This window comes from Micropterus dolomieu, linkage group LG06 (genome assembly GCF_021292245.1).
Source record: "Micropterus dolomieu isolate WLL.071019.BEF.003 ecotype Adirondacks linkage group LG06, ASM2129224v1, whole genome shotgun sequence".
NCBI lineage: Eukaryota > Metazoa > Chordata > Actinopteri > Centrarchiformes > Centrarchidae > Micropterus > Micropterus dolomieu.
Window position 1 is genome coordinate 19250755 of NC_060155.1, and position 25134 is coordinate 19275888.

The following is a 25134-nucleotide window of genomic DNA, read 5'->3' on the forward strand; positions in this document are numbered from 1 at the left end:
CACAAAGGGATTCTTATCACAGTATTTAACTGTTTGAAAAGAAGGTGAGATTGAAGAATGTGTTTGTCATTCTCTTGATGTGTGTCTGTGTGTGTGTGTGTGTGTCTGTCTGTGTTTTTGTGTGCGCACACAACTCAGTTACCCTTCAGAGAGCATCTTTTTAATGCGCTCCTTCTCAGAAGACAGGGTAATGTCCGCGCTCTGGCTGCGGAACAGCTTGTCCTCAGGCCCGTTCACACACATCACCGGTGGAGACTGGAGTTCATCCGAGAGGTCCTGAGGAACACATAAGTAAATGGACTCTCCGAATAACACACACAGCATCTCAATGCCAGATAGATTATTTAGAGAAGAGAGAGGTGGCTTCTTTCATGAGCACTACTTTCAGATCTTAACAATCCCACTCACATCAAAGTCCAATAAAGAAAGTTTAAAAAAAAAGTAAAGCTTTGCAGCAGTTTGCTGTCTCAGGTCTTGATGGACTCGTAGTGATGTGAGCTGGATTATTGAGATAGTTGTGGTGTCTGTTTTGGTCTGCAAAATTAAGAGCTATCAGCCCCTCACAGCAGGTTAAAATGCATTTGAAATTCAGGGACAGACAGAAAGGAAAAGACAGATTTTCAGAGTGTATTTGCACAAATATTTCTTGTGCTTTAAAGTACTCCCAAAGATAATGTATTGTGTGGTGCTAAATAACACTGTTCTGTGGAGTCAGAGGACAAAACAACAATGACCGACTCACCTGTGAGAACTTCAGAGGAAATCCATCAGGTGGAGAAAAAAAACAAACAAACGTGTCATCACAACACTCACCGTATACATAATGACCTTTTCAAAAATATCATAGCAGTTATGCAGCTTTACTTAGCAAGAATAAAGTGCTATTATTTGACGCAGGTGGCAATTTTCTGGAGCTTTGGCTTCTCCAAAGTGTTCATTAAATCGTTAAAGACATGGAGTGAGAGACATCAGTTGGAATCTATTCAGCCGTAGAATTAAAAGGAAATGGGCACGTTCCCCATGACCAAGCAGATGTAACTGATGGATAATTATTCTCTATTGATCAAAAAAGTCATGAGCTGATTACATTTTCATCATTACAGTGTTTGAGTCAGAGGCTTCTCTGTAGCAGTGGGCAGGAAATGCGGATGCAGTGCACCGCTGAGCGGCACGGGGATAATTTTACCACCGTCCTAGTTTTCCTCACTTTCTCTTTCCTCCGAGACAGGTGACCCAGCTCATCTTTCTTTTGCCTTTCTTTCCTCTCTCTATCCTTCCTTTGATTTAATCACAGCAGCCATGTCTAATAGCTGAACTGCTGCAAAGTAACAGAGGTGCATTCATCTAACCTTGGCCTGTGCTCACAGTGTTCTCTTCAATCCTAAAATGAAGAGAACAACCCCCAAAAAAGCATCACTGGATATTTCTGTGGATCCTGATAAAGTTTTCACATTTCCACTACCTGCCTGATACCTGCAGAGGCTTGCTCCACTTTCATGTATTATTTTCTGTAAGGATAGAGCTCACCTGAGGAGCAGCGATGGTAAGCGCAGTGTTGGCCAGTTCTTTATCCTGCGACTTTTCTCGTGCCAGACGAGCTGCATCTTTCACCTCCTTAAACTTATCTGCAAACTTTTCAAAATAGGACAAGTCACAAACAATTTCAGGTAATGAAACATTAATAATGGAGCACTAATCAGCCTCCGGCAATGAACAACAAGTAAGAAGTTTTAATAAATAAAGAATATTTCCTGAAGTATTTATCAGCACTTTAATCTCTGTTGACTTTGGGTAAGTTTACCTGATGCAGCTGCTGCTCTGTAGCAAAACCAAGACCATACACAGTGTTGGCCCTGCTGTCGGCCCACTGACCAAACTTCTGTGACGTCTTGGTAAATGTCATGCTGGGTGTGATGGTGCAGTTGATGATCGCCTGCAAATGCAGAGGTAACAGATGATCGTCCCTTCAGGCGACAGAAATTTGAGGCAGCTGATATTGATTCTTGTGCAGGAATAGAATAAATGCACAAAGTCAAATAAATAGATGACTGTAAATATGTATATGAACTGTGGAATATTTAATTTAGTTTGTAGATTGTAGTTCAAGGGGTACTCCAGTGATTTAGTATTAGACTAAACCTAGGGGGGACACAGAGTAACAGAAACCAAAATATCCTCAAGTCCTTAAAACACTGGAGTCTAGTGCAACAAATACCATCTTTTTGTTAGACCCTTCCTGCCTCCTAAATGCCCACATCTTGCAAACTCCACAACCCCAGTTTGGGAGAAACCTTTCAGTTTGTAGTGTCAAAGTCCATGGCATCATCACAAGGGCTATTTTCTCAGACATGACAAAGCTCTTTCAGATCCACAGAAGACATCATACTGCTTTTACAAGCCCAATAATATGTAAAATTGGCGAAATGCCTGTCTCTGCTCCGATTTGCCACTTTTTTCCATTTCAACATATGAAAGGGTGTGAAATCAAAATTCCTGATTCTCATCAGACAAAAGTTGTATTGATTGAATAACCTTAAATATTTTATGTATTTAAAATAAACCAAAATTTTAAACCGTTTTACATTTTTTTATAATTTTGTATGAACATTTGCCTTTTTAAAATATAAAATACTCCTTCTGGAGTCGTTCAATTATTAATTTTTCTATTAGTGCTTTTCTGTCATTTTTATTTATTTTATTTAGCACTGACATAAACCTTGTCAACACTTGGATAACTTCATGTTTCACGTGTTTGCTGGACGAGTGAAGAACTCAGGAAAACATCTGTGCTTACTGTGACATTTGTAATGCATTAACTTTCCACTGGGCTTCTTGGCAATCACCTATTTTCAGGCACTTTCCCCTTGAGACATGTTTGTTCTATTGAAAATGACTGTTTTGAACATGATGAAAAACCAGAGTTCTGCCACATCACAAGCTCTTATTATTCAAAGTAAATTCAAAGCAGAGCCAAATCATATTTCTGTCAAAGAGAAGGACAACGCAGCACATCCACCAGGTTCGTGACCTCAGTCAGAAGTGGCCAAAGCCACCTCTTTCCCCCTGAGCACAGGAGAGAAAAAAATATTAGAGCGGACCTATTTATAAACCTTTTTACGTCATCTCCAGCCGTACAATAATGGAACTGATTTAAAATCCCAGAATTGCGGGGCAACGGCAGCTTAGGAGAAAGCTTTTTCGCCCTTCTTTTCCCTCCAACAAATGATTACATGAACTCTACAGCCTCCATTTCTGCAGTGACATGTTTGACATAACATGTTGGACGGTGGCAACAGCAGTGAAGATTATTCTGGAGCCAGACACCAGTCCTGGCAGGATTGGGCTGCTGACCGACCAACTGCCACCCCGGATAGCCTACTGGGAGGCAGGAATGTGGGTCAGACCAGAGGTGCTAAGAAGAGATCAGATAAACCCCCCACGCCCCAGTGATGGATGTGGCCTCTTACTCGTGTGAGAAAGACGCTCTGGCTGCTGAGTTTTTGACACCCACTCTGGTTTTAGTTCACTACATATTTTCTTAACCTTTCAGATTTTCTGTGGAGGATGGTTGGTAAAGAGGAAAATTAATGCGATGCTGCTGTTTGTCCCGTTTTGTTTGGCCAGTGGCTGTGTTACAAATAGTGAATAGCCTTTTTTGATGCCAAGGCCACCGTCTTCACTGCAGTCACACAGAATAACACCACTTTTAGAAAATCCCTCAGAAATAGCTGTCTTTGTCTACCATCAACATGATCAGCATTATTACCCTTTACCTCCCCCTCACCTTGGTCCCCCCAACACTAATGATGCGGTACACATTACGGTTGGCGTCGTAGAAGAAGGACACGGTGACAGCATGTTTGCTGGCGGGAATCCAGTTCCTCTTGGTAGTCGGGTCAATCTGGAAAACATGGGCCCGGGCGCTGAAGATTGGCTGCTCCCTGGAGGAGGAAGCACAGGGAAGACGATGAGATACTAGAAGGAAATGTCAAAGTGCAAACCCTTTCACAGACTTCAGGTCTCTTAACAAGGGTTTAAAAGTGACTGAATGTCATCTTAACTGTGAGTCAAGAGTTCAACGTCTTCCAGTAATATCCATTACCATACAGCTCTGTTCAAATCACCCTCCACCCTCTGCTCTGCTCCTGCCAGTATTTGCCGAAATGTATCCTGGATACGAGGTAAATATATCAAAGCAACAAAGTCGGTACTGTTGTTGGGGTTGCCACTGTTATGTGGTATGAAGAGCAACACTGCTAAAGGTCTTCCTCTCTTTTTAACTCCCTTGTTCCTCTTCAGCTGGTGTCAAAGGAAGTCCAGCCAGTACATTTACAGCATGTTGTATTCCTCCACTTTAACAGAAAAAAAGCAGAGAAGGCTACATATGACAAAATATAAAACTAAAAGCTATGTGTCAAGTCTAAATATGCAACAAATGTTCACTCTGAAAGTCACTGAAGCCACAGTGTAGCTGTCAAATCAGTATGTTTCCTACTTGATACAAATTCCTATTTAAACCAATGCAAACGCAAAAACAAGACTCAGCCAAGACAAGACAAAAAGAAAGAAAAAAGGAGTCTACAGCCATGCTAGCCCCGGTGAGGCTGTACTTTCATACAGCAGGGCTTTATGGTAATTGCTAATATTAGCATTAGCACCAGGTATGGTAACCATGTTCACCATCTTTACTTTGGCATTTTAGCGTAATAACATCTGCTAATTAGCACTGAACCACAAAGTACAGCAGAGGCTAATTGGGAATGTCATTTAGCTTGTAGGCATTTGTTCATAAACCAAAGTAGGCTGAATACACATGTTGACCTGCTGGTGGCACTATCATTCTTGTTTTAATCCGTCTCGCGCAAGACACCCTACCTTATGGAATTACAAAGGTGTTATCCTTTAAAATAGTTTATGTGGCTTTAAGTTCTGCTGCTTCCTTGTTTTGGCATGACGAATTAATTGTATGTCAACTTGGCATCTTCTTCACTGGCATCAGATGGTTAATTACACTGTGTGAAGGGTTAGGTTCTTCTCACATGACAGTTGAATTTATACCGCTAGAAAGCCAGAGCTCCCATCTTCAAGCAGGCTGCTGTCTTGTCCCAGTCAGACCTTGTATCAGGGTATCAGTGGCTGCAGCAGGAGAGCCACTGACAACAGGGAGGATTACTGTGAGATGAGTAGGAGAATTGCAGCGCGGGTTATTATCAGGCTGGAGTGGGTCGGCCGTCAAAATGCCACCGGTCCTATCAACACTTTTATAGTCAGTCCTTGAAACAAAGTGTATGTACAAGTCCATATAATGTTTCTTTTTTATCATCATCTCCTATAGTGAGAAACACATAGAGAGACCATTACTGGATTTGTGTGTCACTAATGGGGTCAGATATAAATGTACAATGAATGGCCAACATACTACAGTTCTATTGGGAAAAGCCCCTGCAATTTACAATACCGCATAGAAGACGTGTCCTGGTTTTTACCATTTCATACTTAAACTTGGCACCTCTTTAAAGCAACATTTTGATCAGCTGGAGACGACCAGCTAAGATAAGAGTGGTCAACAGTAGCTGTCCAGTTGTCGTGTCTTTTATTTTTGAGAGTCTAATCAATGATGTCTGTATTGTCTGCACCAAAAAACACCCATCAGCATTGGGTTTATAATCTTTCTGCCATGATTTAAAGACATTTCAGAGGGATGTTCACAGTAAACATCTCATTCCTGTATGTCTGGTATGTATTTGGTATGATGGGATAGACAGTAAGATAGTCAGTCCAGTCTTTTCAGCTGTTGATTTTCTTTTACTGAGGTTATTCAGCTATCACACTGGCATTGATCTGTGACCTTGTCAACGATTTATTCTGCAGCAACACTGCTATCCCTGAGGCTCTAGGGATGGCAGTGAGTGTTGGTCGATTGGTCAGTCCCCCACTTTGATCCAGACTGAAATATCTCAGCGCTCATGATCCTGAAAGGATGAACCCTGCTGAATTTGAAAATCCCCTGAGTTTTCAGGCAGCAGAGGTCGAGATATCCTAACTTGTACTCCCTAGTACGAGTCAAGCTTCAAATATAAAGACCTTCCCTGCCTGTTGAATGCCATCATCTTTCAAACTCCATAACCCCAGTTAAAAAAAAAAAAATTTCAAATATTTTGAACCCTGACCCAAAATGTTGTCAGACTTTGCAAAGCTCCTTCAATTTCCTAAAACACAAGATGACCTTTTCAAATTGCTTCTCTTGTCTATCTGCACAATTGCGAAGCTTAAAACTAGTTATGTTCTACATTTTTGCTTGGAAATTAACTTAAACAATTCATTTATCATCAAAATACATGCAAACTAACAACTGACTAATTGTTTGATTGTTGCCTTGGAAATCACAGCTTCATACATGAACTTCGACCTCACGTGTTTATACAGGCCCATATTACAACCAATGAGATCAACAACTGTGACGCTGAACAACAAATAAGATGCACATTAAGGCGTCTCTCGCTCCATCGAGCAGTCCCAAAGGGCAGTGGAGAAAGGTTTCACACACTCAACTGTAAAATTATCCCATTACTGCAGAGCTCCGACCTTGCCTGAGGCTTGGCGTCTGTGCTCTCCTGTTAAATGTGTGACATCTGACGTGTTCAGCTTCACCCCTGACCAACAAGGAATCAAACATGCAACCTCCTATGGTGGCGTTACGTGTTACACAGTCAAGACACTTTGAACAGAGTATCGTTGGCTGCAAGTGTGAGTGTATCTGTCAACACTCGCTCCTTCCTGTGTGTGAAAACTGTCGTTGAGACACACTCCGCTGGTGTAAAACAGTACATGTTTCTGTGTGTGTGTGTGTGTTCTGTTAACTGCTCTGCCCTCGCACTTCTCGAGGATGTTCAGCTACTCGACCTTCATCCTCAGCAGATGGATGAGGCCTACAGGGCTTAATGGGGGTCTGTAAGCATAACAAAGCCTGGTGGTGATTGGATGGAGGTCAGGGCTGGACCTCAGGATGAATGACCCCACTAATTCCTACCACAATTACAACAGTATCCACAATCTGCTTTAGGCTACTGGGTTTAACCGGTCTCCCTCAGGTCTAATCTTTCTAAATCTATTATTCACAGATGTTTAACATTTTTAAACATTTGTGAACTTATGCAAGAAAACTTTGTACGGCAATATCGGATTTCTCTTTGTTATTACACACATATTCAATTGTAAAGAAATGAGCAGTTTCATGCTCTAATGCCTGCTATGATTCTCTGTACAACCACTCAGTGGTAATGTTTTAGTTACAACTGCAATAAAAGCATCCTAATTTAAAATATTCATCAAGTCTGAAATCACCCTGCAGAATCTGTGTTAGTGGGAGGGTGAAAAAGAAACCTCAATATTGCTTCTTAAGAGAACTGATCTGTGTCCCTGTTCTTGCAATCATTTTTAAACTCAATTTTATAATTATTTAACTTCAAGTTAAGTCTGACATTCCCTCTTTCTTAAACCAACAGCACAGGGTTTTTACTTACTTATGTGGAGGGGTCACGAGTACAAGAAATCAAAATGTCATATAGGAACAAATGTTCATCCTTGGGCTCAACATGTCCTTACCTTTCTCTGTGGTGAGGAAACATCTTACAAGGTGACCGAGGCTTCTTTTCTACAAAAAGAGGACAGAGAGTTGAAGCAGTGCGTCCATTAACCCAACAAGTATTTGTCCTCGGTTCAAATTTGATAAGAAAAAGCGATGATTTACCAACAAACTCTTTGCTCTCAATTTCACTTTAAGCCCAATTAAATCATCTAGGCAACACAAGCCCGGCCGCACTCACCCCATGTCGGTATAAACCCACGGAGAGTCTGTGCTGTATCCAACAATTATTCCACGCTGAAGCTGCCGTTGCTGTCCTGGTCTCTTCTTTTTTTTCCAGTCTGAGCTACCAGATGCTTTACTCCTGCTTTATTCTCCAGGGGGGAGGGGAGGGGGTTTAACCGCAAGGCGCCACGCACAGCCTAATGCAGCCGCGCAGAGTGTCCGTACCGTCCTGTCCGGGCCACCGGAGTCCACAGATAACCTCTGCGGAGCCCGGAGAGTCAAAACCTGGATGAGGCAGAGCTGCTGACCTCGGTGAGTGAAGTGACAGCGGTCCGGCGTGTGTCCATCTACGTCCAGAGAAGAAGCAGCAGCAGCAGCGCTTTTTTTTCTCTTGCCAACCTCGTCCCGGTGGTCAGAGCTCTCTGCTCTTCATCCAGCCGTCTGCTCGCGTTCAGCAGTCAGGACACAGCCGACGGTAGGGTACCACCTGCTGGCTCTACAGGCTCCGAGCACCCCGCTACAGCTGCATGAGGCTGGGAAACTGTGTCAACCTGCCTGCAGCCAAACGAGCGTGCATGTGTGCATACAGTAGACTGGATCTTATAGGTCTGCTCAGCGCTGCCAGTTGAAAAGCTTAATGAAATACTGTCCCGAAGGAAAAGTCGTGACCTAAAAAGACTTTCTTAGGAGACAAACCACAGCTGTAATAAAATGTTTCCTATCATCAGACTTGCCCTCCTGTCTAGATTTAAGAGAGCCTTTGTATAGTAATAATGAGGAAGTCAGTCTGTCAATCCATCTGCAAAATTAGTAATGGGTAAAAAAGACAAAACAGTGAAGTCAAGTTGAAGGAGCAAAAAGAAGCAAAGTTTAATTTTCCAACATTATCAAAAACAGGAGAATCTCTGTGAGCATAACTTTATATTAATAACATCAATCAACGGGAAGTCAAACAAAATGGCGCAGTCAGGTCGCCAACACAGAACCTCTCATTTCAGTCCTGTTATAAAAAGCAATAAGCCAAACGAAGATGCGAAAACAAAACGTTACCCTCTAGTCATAAGGCGGGTAAAAACTACTTAATGTGTGTGCTGGTAAAGGATGTGGTGGTCATTTATTGGTAATTTTGTTCTTTTCTTTTTTTTTTTTTTTTTTTTTAAGTGCACCACAATTTTTAAGTTAGACTAAAAATGTCAAATGAATGGTTATGAATCTGGTTAATAATGATGATCTTATCCAGATAAGATGCAACATACATTCAGAGAGCAAAACAGATAATCTACAGACAATTTATATTTAAAAATTAATTTGATTCCCTGTACAGTAAGATGAACCACCGGCACAGCCAAAATCTGACCTGGGTTGGTTAGTAATTCATCATTTTAGAATATGGGAAATCGCTTATTAGAAACAAACTCTTGAGGTGGCTTCTTTTCTCTGTAAGTCTGAGCACTTTTTAACAACTGCTCAAACAAGCATTTGTGACAGGTTATTAAACATGTTCAATTCATGCATTTCGATGACATTAAAACAAAAGTTGTTAAAGGAAAGTAGAGGTAGTACACCTCGGAAGAGAATGAGAAACTGCTGCATGGAAACTTTAGTGTCCATCTAAAGCAAGAAACCACATACAGATCACTAAAACCAAGACACAAAGTACACAGAGGTTTACTTAAGTCACAGAACAAACTAACTGCTCTGTCCTCAACATGACAACTATTTTTGACAGTTTCACTTTTCTTTGAAGACTTTAGGACAAAAAAAAAAGGACAAAAGAAAGAAGAAAACAAGGAAGAAAACATGGCATTCTCTGGACTCGAGTCCTACTTACATAAACATTATACTTGGATCATCGTGTCTTAATAAATTTAAAGGTCTTCAAATTTCACAGTGCACACGCAGCATATACAACATGTAACCTCCCAATCTGTAATCAGTAGGCTTTCTAAAATGTGAAAACATTTTCCACCAGTCTAACCCATTGAAATTTATGATCAAACATGGGGTCTTCGAAATTTTCATCCTTCTTCATAGTGAGTAGTCGTGTCAGGTACTCGATGAAAACTCAAGCTCATGATTTCTCTTATAAAAGTGATCTCTTGCGTCACTTTACTGTACACTGAGGTGCTTAAAGTGTACATAAATAATCTCATTGTATGCATGATATTTTACGTATGACTTTTGGAGAAGGGTCTTTGGGAAATTACTGCCTTCTTGATTTGGCTTATTTGATGCGTTTCGCTACATATGCTCAAGATGGTCCCTATCCGCTAGCTTTAGTGGCTTCAGGGTTCAGCAGAAGAGAACGACAGCTTCATTCAGTTACAAGCTGGCTATGGTGTTCAGCTTCACTACTAAAAAGATACATTTAGAAGAACAAAAACAAAATTGTCTCCTTACGTTCAGACCTTTGGAGCCCAACTCCTCAGATCTGGAGACAAAGATGTTTTTCTTTTACGTTTATATTTTTAATTCCACCACTTGTTCTTTGCAGACCACCTTGAGAAAGACGGCCAACTATGGCAGCTTACATCACTGAGAACCTCAATGAAAACAGCCATTATTTTGAAAACTTTCCAACTCAAAGCTGAGAAAGAAAAGCGAATGATTCGTGGCTATGTAATCCTTTCAATCACAACACCACAAGCACTTTTGAGTTCACTTAAATAGCCAGACAGTGTTTTCACACTCTTCTCTCCTGGATGCTTAGTTGTGACCAAATGCAGAGCCTCAATTCAAGCTTTGAGTTTAAAAAAGTTGCCATATCAACTGCTTCAAGAGTTGTGTCCCCTTTTGTTTCCTCTCTCCCTCTGTTTCTCTCCAAGTCGCAGAAGATGTCCTGTTGAGTTAGCTTGGAGGACGTTTGTGAGAGACACCTCTTCTCCATCTTTCTCAACTTTTGGAGCAAGATTCCCAACCATACCGCCTGGAGAGCCCACGAGGGTTCAGGGCCACAAGAGGGACAAGATGACACAGTCACCCCCTGCCCCTTCCCCCGTCCAGAATCATTTGGACCTTCCACCTTCCTTGACCTGTCAAAGGTCTCGCCTCTCTAACTGCGCCGCTCTGTCAACGACAGCTTTTCTCCTTCGCCATGTCTTCGCGTGAGAGCAGCAGTGCCTTCTCTCCTCCACCAGCCTCCCACTCTCTCTTCTCTTGCTCGCTTCCTGTCCAGCTCTATTCCCATCTTTGCTCTCACTCTTGTGATTGGTTGGTTTCTCACGGTCTCTCTCCTGTTACTTTCACACAGTGGTGCTTCGGTTGTAGCAGTGGAAAACGGGTATCCATGTTTGTTCTTTTTTGTTATTACCCAGATTAAAATACCAATGAACTAAGCTTCACACAGGCCTAGCTCCTTTCCAGCAACCTGTAAGACAAAGACAAATATAAAAGATTTACTTTTACAATAGTTCCATGCTTTAGGAAATGTGCTTATTCCCTTTCTTGCAGAGAGTTAGATTAGAACATTAATACCACTCTCATGCACGTCTAGCAATCGATTAGCTTAGCTTAGCACACAAACTAAAAACGGAGGGAAACGGCTAGCTTGGTAACAAAATCTGCATACCAGCACTTTTAAAGCTCATTTATTAACACTTCAGGAGCAGTGACTTCTGCATTCCTGTGTCACCATGAAGCAACCAACAACCACATTAAACTCCAAGAAGCCCCTGCTCTCAGCCAAGAAATAGTCTGGCACATAACCCTTCATTATCACCTTGTACAATGTAACAAATGAGATATAATGTGTTAATTAGTGCCCTTTAGAGGTGCTGGTAGGCAGATTTTATTAATTTTGGACAGCAAGGGTAGCCATTTCCCTATGTTTCCAGTCTTTATGCTAAGCTAACACACACACAGAGTTATTTTTTGTTCACAAAGGGAAATTTCACTGTTGCAGCAGCCTGATCACACGTTGTATTAATGTTCTCTTCCAGTGAATAACTTTTTTTTTTTTTTTAAATATGTCAAATTATTCCTTTAATTTCAATGAGTCATCTTCTTTTTAGAGAACAGTAAATTACTTACAGTCTAGTACTGGGACAGTCCAGTCACACCGTGTTGGTAGGCCCGCTCCCCCTGGTAGGTGGAGTCCTGGGACAAAGCCACATCAATCTGGGACTTGAACTCATCTCCTAGGTAACTGTCCTATAATGGGACAAACATAAAGTGAAAGAGGCCAGTAAACAGTTATTCCTTCATTTCTTTCCAGGCAGAACAGGAATAAGTGAGTTTAGACAAGATGAAATCTACATGAAGAGGAAACCTGGACAAACACTTGGAATATGTGTGTTAACAGCCCTGGCACTGGGTACTAATTGCTATAAATAAACAGACTACAAACAGCTTGCTTCATAAAGTTCACCTACTTAGCATTTCATAAAATCTCTTAAATACTACATTGATAAGATTTATTCACAGTGGATGACAGTTGACAGTCAACAAACCTGTGAGAGTTCGGGCTGGGAGAGCCCAGCCTGGCTCATCTGTGATGGCTGGCTCATGTTGATGTAGCCCTGCGTCAGAGGTCCCTGGGAGAAGGGCTGTGAGCCCAGGTCCTGGCTGGCCTGGCTGCCACTCATGTGACTGCGGTCTGCTCCTCCATTGCCTCCGCTGTGGTTGCTGCGGTTTCTTTGACGGCCACCTCGAGTCCCTCCTCCTCCTCCTCCTCCTCCTCCTCCACTGCCTCCCTTGCCTTTCATACCTCCACCACGGCCTGGAGGTAAAATGTCACGTATCACAGTAGAGACAAGCGTCTTATAGCAGCTTTAACTGAACAACACACTTAGCTCTACAGTTCTATGTCTTACTCACCTGATGTGGGTCCATTGACCTGTCCCATGTACCCAGGTGGAGGTATGGGGGGCATCACGAGGTTGAAGGGGATGGGGATGTTCAGGGAAGTCATGGGACTGGAGCCTGTGCCAATCATACCAATCTGGTCATGGGTCTGGAAATACATATTGGACGTACGTCCTGTTGTGGAAAGAAGTACAAGTTAATTTAACTTCCTTTAAAATGATTTGGCAGTATGCAGCAGAGCTAGTTTTGCCACACACCACAGTACATGTGGCTCTTGTTTTTCGATTTGAGAAAATTTAGTAAGAACATTCAATCTGTTTTCAAAACTACCAAAGCAGATACAGTACATGTCCTTTTGAAATTAGTAAGAAATTGTGTCGAAATAAAAATGAATGTGTTGTTTAACATTTCTCACCATTGCTGCTGCGGTCATACACAGATCCAGGAATGAGGGCCTCCCTGGCATCATACATGGCCGTGCTCATGAATCGACCCCCCTGCAAAACAAAACGACAAGCTAAATGCTATTTCCAGTGTTTTTAGGATAAGCCTCATTATTTCTTGCATGTACACTGATTTATTACCCTGTTTTCGTTCTACTACTTGTCCTAGATGCTTGAGTAAATGTTGAATTGCATCCTAAATCCTTCACATGCCCCACCGGAAAATAACATATTCATGACCCAGTTAAGAAACCCTGATTTCAGCATTCTATATCTACCGTGTATGTAAAACAAACAAACACCCACACACTCTAAACTCACAGGGTTGATGGTGTTGACTAGCTTGCGGGGCTTGCTGAACTGCATGAGGCTCTCTCTCAGGTTATTAAGGGGGCCTTCGACCAGGACCTTCTGCTCCTTGTAGTAGTTCAACAGGTGGTTCCACAGAGGCTGCTTAGACAGGGCCTTGGGGTTTCCCACAATGATCACACCATACCTATGTGACATAAGCAGATGATGACTTAATGACTAAAAGTTATAATTAAGGATGCGTAGTAATACCAGTGATAACATCAACTTATCACAATAATTACTTGGGAGAACCTGAACTCAATAATTCAAAAAGGTTCTGCAGAGTGAACTGGTGCAATTTTACTTTGTGTAGTTTTACCTGGCCCTAGTGAGTGCCACATTGAGACGCCTGGGATCGTTGAGGAAGCCGATGCCCTGGTGCTCATTGGCCCTCACACAGGACAGGATGATGAAGTCCTTCTCTCTGCCTTGAAAGGCATCCACACTGGCTATTTCCACCTCCTACAGAAAGAATGAAGAGAAATCAGTGGAAAAAACTGACTGATATATTTACTAATCGTAATAATTTGGTTGTGCGTTTTTCACAAATGTGATATTGTTTAATGTAAATGGCTACAGGCAATAGGTTTTTAGAGCCATTTCCTAGCCTAAACATAAAATCAGGGATGTCTTGATCCAGGTTTTCTTTTTGCCCTGGAATCATTTAATATTGTGTTTCTGCCAATACAGAGTCCGATCTGATACGTATATTTATATAGCAGCAGAATATAAATGCAATGCTGATTAAATATATATTCGGCACATTAAAACAACATCTGTGGCCGACTAAATTTGGCACACCTTATTTCTCATGAGCTACTTCATCCAAATATTGAAGGTCCTCCATCAAAACAATTAAGAGCTAGAGAGAAGAAGACATATCACTCTGTTGGAGCTGTCGGACCTACAAAAACAATAGTCTACATTCAGTTATACAGCGGTGTTAGAGAGTGGAGGTTCTTCCCTGACACAACAAAAATCTACAGACACCACCTCACAGGAGGCTCACAATACTGACAGACAACTTTAATTTCAGCCCGTCATCAAGTTACACACAGAATTAATGGTAATTAGCAGCAGCAGATGACCTGCAAGCAGCGACTTCCATCATTTTAACCAAAGAAAGTGACGGTCAGCGCCCGCTAAAATTGAGAAGCTGCTAACAGTTTTGTACACTGCTCTTTGTTAAAAACTGTATTGGAGAGTCGGAGCTCAGTGAATCTATATTTTACAAACTTGACTAGAATTCAAACTTATAATAAGTCACATTCACACACTCACATATGGTGACAAATGCTTGCACTGCAGGGCAACAACAGCAGGCCGAGGTGGACAAAACACATTAAAGTAGAGAAAGGGTCTGATTTTGATCGGCTTTATTTCAGCTGATTCTGGTCCGCTCCGTTTATTTATGTCAGTTTAAATGATTGTGATCCATTTTTCTGATGCAGTGCACAATACAACATTTAACCTGCAAAAATATTTGAACTGTACCTGGTAGAGTTTGGTATGGAGGGAGCCACTGAACTGCATGTATTGGACCAGGTAGGACCTCTGTCCCTCATAGGGCGTAATGATGCCAATCTGATCGGGTTTTGCTCCAGCCTTCAGTAACCTTGTGGTTATTTTCTCCACATTGGCTGCCTCAGTCCTGCAGAGAAAAACAGTGATTGCATTTTATATAATTTGACATGGGGTAGAAACTAGTTATGCTTGACTGAAATACTGTACAGAAAGTGATGTTACACCTAACCACTTTAAAGTGCCACCTGAGCATGTGTATAAGCTAAGGCTTGAAAAATTTTGAGTTAGAAAAGAACTGATTAATATTAAATCATGAGCTATTTTCATGTATACTGCTAAATATATTGCAGGACAAACATAAATACTGGGTGAACATAATTCTGAAGAAATGTGAAACCTGTTGAGATAGGATGTTCCAGAGCTGGCAATTTCCTCTTGGCCTTGGGTGACATAAAAGAACATAGGCTTGTCAGGCTGCGGCCACTGGAAGTCAAATCCTTTCTTCACACGGTCCGCTGTAGAAGAGGCAAACAAACAGATATGACTCAGGACGAGGGCAGCTGATGTTGAATGATAATGATGATAATGGTAAGCAGTCAAGGGCATGTAAGGGAGCAGCATCATGTTACATTCACAGCATCTAGCTGTGCCTGGGCAGGAATTTAGTGGGCAGATTCAAACGCTTTAAGTGGCTAAAAAGGGAAAGCCAAGTAATTGAGCATCACAGAAATAGTTTCTTTTCATCTTACCGGCAGTGACTCCGTTCTGCAGAGAGCCCTCATAGAAGATGTTGGAGGGGAAGGCACTGAGGGCTGGGTGCATGCGGTACTGGACCTGCAGACGGATGGGCCGGATCCCCAAAACCACCAGACGCTCAAACAGAGACTGGGACAGACCTGCTTTAGCTGCCTTCTTACACATCACCACAGGGCCCAGCTGGCAATGATCACCCACCAGAATCAACTACAGGGAAAAAAAACAGATGCAAATATATATTGGACACCATAGACCCCACAACTGGGGAATGACAGCAAATAGCTGATGCCACAGAATGATACAGATGTGTTTCCACTCATGACGCTCCTACCTGTTTGGCCCCCAGGACAACAGGCACCATGCACTCTGGTTCGGTGGCCTGGGTGCTCTCATCGATCAGGATTGAGCGGAACTGCATCTTGGCCAGACGAGGATCCCCCGCCCCAACACAGGTACAGCAGATCACATCTGCATTCTGGGAAAGAGCAAAGGAATAAAGCAGACATGTTTACGAAAAATGAAATCTTACCAGTTGCAAAACATTGCTATTTCTTTTACTTTTGAAGGTTTTTTTTTTTGCATTACCATGACACAAACTCTTTTCAGTTCATAAAAAAAAAAAAAAAAAAAAAAAAAAAAAAAAAAAAAAAGGTTGTGAACTTCAAAATTACCATTACATCTAAGTCACAAACAGAAACAATAATAATAACAATACAACAATAAATATTTAGTAGCACTTGTTCAGTAACACCAGTCTTCATACCATAAGCAGCTCCCTCTCAGCAGTGCGTCTCAGCGCTCTGTAGCGCTTCTCATCTGAGGAGGACAGCTCTCCAGTCTCGTCCTTCAGCTGTTGGAGCTTCTGAAGTTCTGGCATACTGCAGGTATGAACCATTTCAATACAATGGGAGTTTAATGGTGTTCTCGTGAGTAAAGGCTGTATTACTGAGGGGTTTGGACTCACTTCAAGCCACTAATGATCATATTTGTATTTCCTGGCTATACTAATATTAGCCCAAACCCAACCCAATGATGCCCTTACAGGACATCCTCCTCCTATTTAAGATATTTATTATTTTTGAGACAGACACCTTCTTGTTTTTCAAAGACATTTTTTTGTAGACTGATATATACCGTATATTCAAGGAAAAACATGTCTGCTTATTTTAATACTCACAGTTAACTGCACACACAAACAATACATTCCAAAAGTAACTTTTTATAAGGCTTATTAATCATAGCCAGTAATGTGTTACCTGTCCATGTTACGGGTCTGGTTGTGCAGAGCCAGGAAGGACACAGGCGAGTCGATGGCCTCCCTGCTCTTGGCACACAGCCTCACCACCTTGAGGCCTGTCTGGTGGATCTTCTCTGTAAGCTGGTCGACAGCAATGTTACTGGGAGCACACACCAGCACTGGACTGGAGGGACAGAAGTTACAATACTTTCTTAAGAACCTTAACACAGAGCCAAGCCAATCTTTAAGAACACCCTCAGATGATCAAGACATGTTTACATTTATTAGAATTAATAAAATACCAGTCAACGAAAGGAATGAGAGTACAGGTGCATCTTAAAAAATTGGAATATTGTTCAGCTAATTAACTCAAAACACCTGCAAAAGGTTTCCTGAGCCTTTAATCTCTCAGTAAAATAAAATAAAAAATTTTTGAGATGCACATGTAAATAGTCACATATAGTTATGGTAATTTTTATCATAGCACCTGTATTTTTTAGAAAATACAGACAAAGTAATACAAAGAGTAAAAGTATTTGTATGCGTCTTACCCGTTGCCCTGTCTAGCCAGGTGATAGACTATGGTTGCTGAGGTTACCGTCTTTCCTGTGCCAGGAGGACCCTGGATCAGACTCAGGGGACGCTGTAACACTGTCTTCACAGCATACACCTGCATCACAACAAACCATATGCATGTGAGCCCTGGAGGCACAACGCCAAAAAATGCTTCATATAGTCATTATACAAGAATTATACTCCTTTTCCCTTGTGTCAAGCTACCACTCAGCGTAAGAGGCAGAGATATCGGTCATGATTTTTGTGTGATCTGTAAGGTAGGTTGGGTATAACTCTCTCACTGACACTACAGATTTTTTCCCCCCCAAGTCTCTAACTCACCTGTGAGTGGTTAAGGTCAGGCAGGCCTTGAGCGGTGAAGCGTTTGGGCAGCTGACACTTGATGACAACATCCTCTACCTCATGTCCCAGCAGTTTGTGGTAGATGTAACCGGACACTGAAGTCTCATCCACAGCAAATGTCTTCAGGGCACTCTGCATCCTGCACGATGAAGACAAGAATAAGGAGATAAAGTTCGAAACTAGCATTCAGGAGAAAGCCGTTGTCAAAATTATTCCACCGATGGGGACCATCATTGACAACATGAATGTATTAATTTGCTTTTTATAAGAAGTTGTTTCATCACAGTGTGTAAAATATTACATTTGACACACAGGAAAGTGGTTCATTTTACATTAAAAAGATTCATACACCAGACTTTGAGATTCAAACTGTAGTGAAATACAAAAACCTCTTTAGAAAGGTCACCTTTCACTGAATATGCATAGATTAATACATAACGTAGCCTTTCAGTTCAAGGTGGAATATTGTGATGTGTATGTATACTCTCACTTTAACCAATTGATTGACTGATGCTCCGACATAAAAAAAGAAAAGAAAGAATTTTCAACTAAAGATGAGCTCATCGTAACTGATACATAAAGTTGTGTTTCAGGACTTGTTTTCAAACGTATTGCAGGAAGAGACAAGAGTGTGTTTTCTTGTGAATACCTGTCAAAGGAAGTGGACTTCCACACAAAGTCAACCTGAAAGTTGTGTGGGATCTCCACTGGAGCCCCCGCACTGCTCCGTAGCTCTATGGCAATCTCATCACCGTAGTCTGGTACAGTAAGTCAAGGAAGAGTTGTACTGTAGTTATCATATTTGAGCACTAATGTGCTTTATTTAATAATGATTTCATTTAAGTGTTGATGACCAATACCAGTTAGTTATCCGTTACTACCTAAACGGCTGCTGACATTTCAAGCTTTATAAACAGGTAAAGCCTCGGCACTTTGTTTTGTTTGATCAAAACCCAGCTGAACATCAGTGCCACATTTGTGAGGAACAAAGAGCTTCTGTATCAGTTAACAAACAGGTGCTAAGCTGTATAAGCAAAACTTAAATACAGAATTTGCTTTCAAAACCAATGGGGCCTGTAGAGAAAGACACAAGTTTGCATATCCTACAGCTGCCACTAGATGTTATGAAAAACTCATTTTACTGATACAGTGTTAATGTGAAGCTCAACTTAATTAAGATTAAGATGACAAACATTGGCTAAATGTAAGTTATAAATGTATGAATTACAGAAAATAGGCAAAATGTGGTTTCCTGTTAGACACAGTCTGTCGATTGTAACAGTCACAAGGATACTATCAGGGACTTTGATAACATGTCCAATGCCTTTCCATGGAGGGGCCAGGTCTCCCTTGTACCTGAGGCAAATTTCATCTCCCTGCATCAGTCGCATGTCTAGAAGGAGAGCAGATAAGAAAAGAGGCACAATTTAAAATTCATTATAAAACAAAGATACATTTTATTTGTTATATTTATTATTAAATGTTACACAATTGTCAGTGAAAGCCACACATAGAAATATTTAAATGACATTGAAATGTCAATGTTGTTTTGTCACTTGTCACAGGATAATATTACAAATGATGATAAACTTGAAGCAAAACTCCAAATAAATACCTGAGTCTGTCTTGGGAAGAGAGAAATAAGCAATCCTCTTTTTATTCAGGCCTAAGTCCCACCTGACCGTAATGTTGTCTTGAGTCTGTTTGGAAACAACATTAAAACATCTAATATTTAAATGGCAGTAGAAACTGTTCTAAAGTCAAAATTATGACAGACAAAATAAACATGATTGTAACAGCTTAATTTCTTTCATCTCCAGCTTTAAAGAATAAACTGAATTTCACTAAATCAGTTTGTTAAAACACAAAACTACTTAGTGAGTATTTTGATAGCCTTGTTTGTTACAACAATACAACAAAGGGTTTTTCCACAGTTTTTTTCTTTACCTGGGACTCTTTGAGTTTCTTATCATAGTCGGCCTCCAGCTTCACAAGAGGACCAAAAATGTTCTGGTACTGGTAAGCATCCTCATAGCGAAGCAGCACATGTTGTGGCTCCTCATCCACACCAGGCTTCTCCAGGTCCTCCAAGGTCGCAGTAGGATTTTCCTGCCAGGAACACACACAGGATGAGAGAAAGATTAAAATGCAGAAAATCAAAACAGAGTGCTACTAGTGTTGAGGATTTTCTATCAATTTGCTAATATCGCCTAAATTCGAAATTAGAGAGATTCAGACAATGTGCCTTTTTCACAAAAGACATGTGACAAGTCACAGTAGACAGAGCACAAATGTAAATATTATAATGAATGATGGCTGAATTCCATTTTTAGCGGTTTCCCTTCAGGCTCCTGGTATTGTTCATGCTGCCTCACTGTCAGGGCTTATTGAAACACTTGAACACAACAGAGCCATCATTAAGGTTTTAGTACCTTCATACTATGTCTGCTGTAAAACATGAGCACATAGAAAAGAAATACACAAAATAACTGCGAGGTATATGTGACCTTGTATACAACAGGAAACTATAAAACAAAAACTTGATACAAAGGCTGGAGACTGATACTGTACCGAAGCAAATACCTCAAACATGCAGTAAAGCAATTTGCATCACACCCAACTGTATGAATATATCTAGGTAACAGATTAAGCCCTACCCATGCTCAAATTCAAGTTATGTGGGTTTAGAATATTTACATAGGACAATGGTGAGTATATGCAAGGACACTTGCATTGACAGTACCTTCCACAGTTCCTCCAGCTTGTTGATCTGCTGGGCGGTGATCTGACGAGCCCTGAGTTGCTCCTGCTCTGAAGGGATTTTGACGAGCCAGGACAGGAAGCAGCGGTCCTGGATGAGAGGCTGCCACTGTGAGCTGTCCCAGTTGATGTCCTTCAGGCTGCTTTGGCTGGCACATGGCTGCCTGTGTTACAACCAAAACATAAATGTCAAACAATAACTTTGTAATTCCGTATTCTCTTAGATTGCTCTTAGGGATGAAACACTTACCAGTCTAATAATAAACCATGGTAAAATTCCTGACAGTCTTTCCAGTCACATTTTAATTATCATGATAACCACGGTTTGAAAAAACTCACAGTACATACTGTCCAGCATCCACCAACGTTAGCAACAGTCTCCCAGACGAAGGCGTGCGTGCGCAGCATGCAACATGGGTTTGTTTGGATTCATTGACATGGCGGAAGACAGTGCTGTAGAGATTTTTCAGCCTGTCTGAAGTCTGGTTGTATTTTGGTTTGTGCTGAGGGAAACTTGATCAAAGAAAATTGCCTTGTAGCAAATGCAGGATAAGTTTACTTTTGGCTTTTGTTTGTCTGTCTGACTGCTAACAGCCTGTAAAGTTCTCAGTGTTAGCTGCTCTTGTAAAAACAATACACCTTGTTCTGCTGTTGTACCCGTCATGTGCCTGCAGACTCTATCCGCCGCTGCACATGATAACATGTTGTGCAGTTTAGTCTCCCAACATGTTTTGTTCATTTAAAATCTGGCAATCATCAAATTAGTTGTTTCAAGAGGAGAAACGCTCTAGACGTTGAAAATACTATCACTGTCTTCTTAAGTCTTATTGGTATTTATGTAAATTGTCCATGGGGTCACTGCATTTACTAATATACTAATATATAATTACAAAACATATTTAATATAATGCACATTTGATATGGTTTTCATATGTTTCAAATGTTTCACATTTTAACAATACCATGATAATACCGATAACCTTGATCATTTTGATCACTATAATCGTGATATGAAATTTTCATACCATTTCATCTAATTGCCCTCATCAGCAGGAAGGTCAGAATGCACATTAGGTCAGCTACATTAAAGCGCCATTACCTGCACAGTAACACCACTACTGAGTCGGCTTTAGCAGGGATGAAGCCGAGAAGGAAGACATTGCGGCAGCCACAGTTGTAGCACTCCAGTACTGTTTCCCCCAGAGGGCCATCTTTATGCAGGGTCACCTCCTTGGACTTTGCTCTCACCAGGTGGTTTACAATGTGGCTGAACGTGAAGAGAATGACAATTAATACACCAGGAGGAGGAAATGCAAAGTGTATAAGGTGAGGGTGTATTCTTATTTTATTGGAGGAGAAATTATTTAAACCGATGACCAAAGAAATACAAAGTGATAGGTGTGTCAGTAAACATAATTCTTTAAAAGTATGTTTTTAACTCCATAACCCAACAGCTTCTGAACACAACAAAGATTCATTATTACAGTGTACTATGCTCACGCTATGATGATACTGAACCTGTAACATGATTCTCTCCTAGTTCATTTAGCAAAGTACACCAACGGATGGGGAGGTCAATCAAAAGCTGATGAGTCACTGTATCTTACCTGCCTGATGTGTTTCCACGGCCATTACAAAACCACTTCTTGCTGGTGTTGCAGTAGACCACACAGGCTGGATCATGAATCCCACAGTAACTAAAAAAGATTACACAACACTACTCTTAAGACCTTGAGTCTGTTTAAAATCTAATATTAGAGACTGAAACAAGAAAACATAACTTGTCATAAATTGTCTTTAGGATTATACCACAGGATCTCTAATGCAACTAAAATGACAGTGAGGTGGCAGTCCCATCTTATTGCATTTATAGCTGTCCCATTGATGGATTGATGGATAATCTAGCTGCATGCCTAAACCCCAAATCAAACTTTATGTTGCTGATGGGCATCAAAGTTTATACAATACTGGAAAGGAGGGGGCATATCTGTTAAATTAAGGCCCTCATTCTCTATCCAACAAACTTTGTTTCCAAACCCAATTTTCAGCAAAAAGTATTAAAAACATACATACATTTTTAGAGAAACAAACCGAGTGGTTATCTTACCAAGATAAGCAACTGAGAATATCTGGGATGTCAGAGATACTCAACTGGAGTTGAGACACAGCCAAACTAATGGCAGACAGCCAAAGTGTTAGTTAGCATGCTTAGCATGATGTAACAATAATACTGATTAACCACTGTTGACACTGGACATGATACAAGATGTTCTGACAATTTGGCTTATGTGCCATCTGTAGAGTGAGTAGCTGTAGAGAAGTGTGTTCCCCACTAGGGACAGTAAACCACTGAAGTTAGGCAGGCAAGATGAACAGAAACCTGCACATTGAGTATAGATATGTTCTGTCTGTGGCTGTGATTTCTTTTATTGAAGTCATGGCATTTGAAAAGTGGCACAAGTCACATTAGTCTGGTTCTTTACCTGCAGGCGTGTACAGGAAGATCCTTGGTGTAGTAGGTGTCCTCCTCATCCTCCTCAAAGTTCAACTCTGCCAGCAACTGACTGGCTTTTACCACAGGGTCGTCTCCATTCTGCAGCACGCTGTCAGGGCCATTAACCTGAGGAGACAGGTGTAAGGAACCAGAACTAAGAACTGTCAGTTAATGTCAACATTATGTGAGATAAATTAACATTGAAGGAACACAGACAGTGAATCGATTTGGAAATAAACTGGACAGCCAACGAGATACATAAAGCCTTCAATGATTATATATTACTGTCACATCAATAAACGGTCTGTTGACAGCAATATCACACTGACTGTATCTAACGTGGTGTATGTTCTCAATGCATACCGTAAGTATTTAACGTTGGGACATTCAAGTGCTAATATTTATAACGTTATATAAACATGGGCATTTTTGGCCACACTGGAAAAATCCATTGCACTCTTGGTTTGTATGGCAATACAGCCCTGCACTAACATGCTAGCTGTGTCAGCTAGCTAACTGTGAAAGCTAGTTCGTTAGCATGCTAGCCCATATTTGCGGGATAAAAGCATGGTAACGGATGGAAGCGTCATTCCTGCTAACCGGAGGTGGTCAGCGATGTTGTTAGCTGCCGATAACTGGCTGATTCACATTTTGTCTATACAGTAGAAGACATATTTTGACACCGAGCTGCCACGAATAACCACACGCACCTGGCTGTCTAGCTGACTCTGGGTCTGGCCTTGGGTCTGGCTCGGCAGGGTAAAATCGGTGAAGTCGTACTCGGAGCCCTGGGTGTCCGCTCCCAGCAGCTCGGCTTCCTCCGTGTCGAGGAACGTTAGAGTCTGCGAGCTCGGCCCGTACGCCTCGACACTCATGTTTTTGCCTTCTTATTACCGGTATTTAACCCGTCCCGACGAAAACTCCGCAAACTGTTGCTCTTCCAGTAGAAACCGAATAACGGAGACAGAGTATTGATGAGAAAATGACAAACACTGGTGGTGGGAGAGAGATAGAAAGATCCTCGACTATGGCTGCATTCCGTTTGTCTTCTCCCCCGCTCGTTTCCTCTGCTACCTCGCTACCACTTCTCTCCTACAGGAAGTCACCTGCAGGAAGCAAGGGAAGGGAAGGAAACATAGGCCTGTGTGAACAAAATGAAATGTGGGACAGTTGATTTGGTCATAAAAGCTCTCTATTAATAACATGCTTTTTATGCATCAAGGGCAAATCTTAAAGGAATACTCTTTTCGGTACAAATTTTTCTAACCATTAAGAAATGAAGATGCAACAAATGTGGGAGCTGAGTCAAAGAGATATGTAGCATATACACCTTTTTTGATATTTTATTTTCAATTCTTTAATTAGTTTATTTGACAGCAACAATGCTCAGTGATTAAGGAACTGTAAATGATCCAGAGTTATTCACCTTTAAAGGCTTGTGTAGGTTTTATGCAGGCTGGGCATTAAAATAGCATAGAATTACAGAAATAACAAATAGATATATATATATTCAATATATGACAACATAGTTTAGGCTAGTTTTTAGATTATGACGCTTCACTTCAGTCAGTAACTTTGACAATCATTGTTATTTTAAATTAAAAGTTTTCTTTTATGTCCACAAGTGTTACATTGTCCTCGTTTCCCTTCTGCCCAGAGCTCCTAACAGGTTAAGACAGCTCTGATGAAATCCTAAATCCCAGTACTTTGCTAGGTTAAGAGAGGTCCTGTGCCAAAGAGTAGGAGTGAATGTGCATTGGCATGAGAGTTTCCAACCAGTTATTTTGAGACATTAAATAAATACAGTTCTTAATATTGAGTCAAGCAGACATTAATACATTTTAAATGTTCAGGTAAAAGCATGATCCTTTCTTGTTCTGTCAGAACAAGTTTAGCAGGTCTGTCAAACCTTGATGTAATACTTACCATAACTCGCTCAGAGTCAAAGGAATCTGAAAGTATTAAAGAATTAATTGGAATTCTACACATCACAAGGCAGTGGATAGTTTCTTAAACAGGTTACAAGCAGGTTACGTAA

General features: G+C 41.1%; 3 protein-coding genes across 7 annotated transcripts in view; 1 reads left to right on the forward strand and 2 right to left on the reverse strand.

The window, feature by feature from the left end:
- Window positions 1-8533, reverse strand: part of LOC123973006 (homer protein homolog 3-like) — a 15940-nt gene extending 7407 nt beyond the window's left edge. For 2 of the 5 annotated variants that reach the window (XM_046052832.1, XM_046052829.1), the window contains exons 1-7: window positions 7827-8533; window positions 7606-7654; window positions 3785-3941; window positions 1802-1933; window positions 1528-1632; window positions 743-751; window positions 143-276 (exon numbers count right to left, since the gene is read on the reverse strand). In XM_046052832.1, coding sequence (XP_045908788.1) covers window positions 143-276; window positions 743-751; window positions 1528-1632; window positions 1802-1933; window positions 3785-3941; window positions 7606-7628 — 560 coding nt within the window. In that variant the 5' untranslated portion in view covers window positions 7629-7654; window positions 7827-8533. The remainder of the gene's footprint in view (window positions 1-142; window positions 277-742; window positions 752-1527; window positions 1633-1801; window positions 1934-3784; window positions 3942-7605; window positions 7655-7826) is intronic. The other 3 variants (XM_046052833.1, XM_046052834.1, XM_046052831.1) reach the window with 3 other exon arrangements.
- Window positions 1-12111, forward strand: part of LOC123973009 (ubiquitin-60S ribosomal protein L40-like) — a 26712-nt gene extending 14601 nt beyond the window's left edge. The window contains exon 10 of the transcript XR_006825520.1: window positions 12024-12111. The gene's annotated coding sequence lies outside the window, so the exon portion shown is untranslated. The remainder of the gene's footprint in view (window positions 1-12023) is intronic.
- Window positions 8651-24159, reverse strand: LOC123973005 (regulator of nonsense transcripts 1-like). Its single transcript, XM_046052828.1, has 24 exons — window positions 23807-24159; window positions 23086-23222; window positions 22210-22299; window positions 21702-21869; window positions 20586-20766; window positions 19790-19951; window positions 19458-19542; window positions 19137-19235; window positions 18492-18600; window positions 17822-17981; window positions 17476-17594; window positions 16944-17108; window positions 16451-16565; window positions 16019-16162; window positions 15681-15894; window positions 15329-15446; window positions 14902-15058; window positions 13727-13869; window positions 13378-13552; window positions 13029-13110; window positions 12626-12787; window positions 12259-12527; window positions 11840-11959; window positions 8651-11177 (listed from the first exon to the last, which is right to left on the reverse strand). Exons 1-23 carry the CDS (start codon window positions 23969-23971, stop codon window positions 11843-11845), a joined length of 3336 nt encoding a protein of 1111 aa, XP_045908784.1. The 5' UTR covers window positions 23972-24159; the 3' UTR covers window positions 8651-11177; window positions 11840-11842.
- Between the last annotated feature and the right edge of the window lie 975 nt (window positions 24160-25134).

Bases quoted from the DNA above. Each gene is read 5' to 3' on its own strand.
- LOC123973005 (XM_046052828.1), bottom strand. From the start codon at position 23,971: ATGAGTGTCGAGGCGTACGGGCCGAGCTCGCAGACTCTAACGTTCCTC. The intron at 18,601-19,136 runs GTATCCTTGTGA...TTACTGTACCAG, and splicing joins TGTTATCAAAGTCCCTGATA to ACTACGGTGATGAGATTGCC. The intron at 12,528-12,625 runs GTGAGTAAGACA...TTTTACCTCCAG, and splicing joins GGTCAATGGACCCACATCAG to GCCGTGGTGGAGGTATGAAA.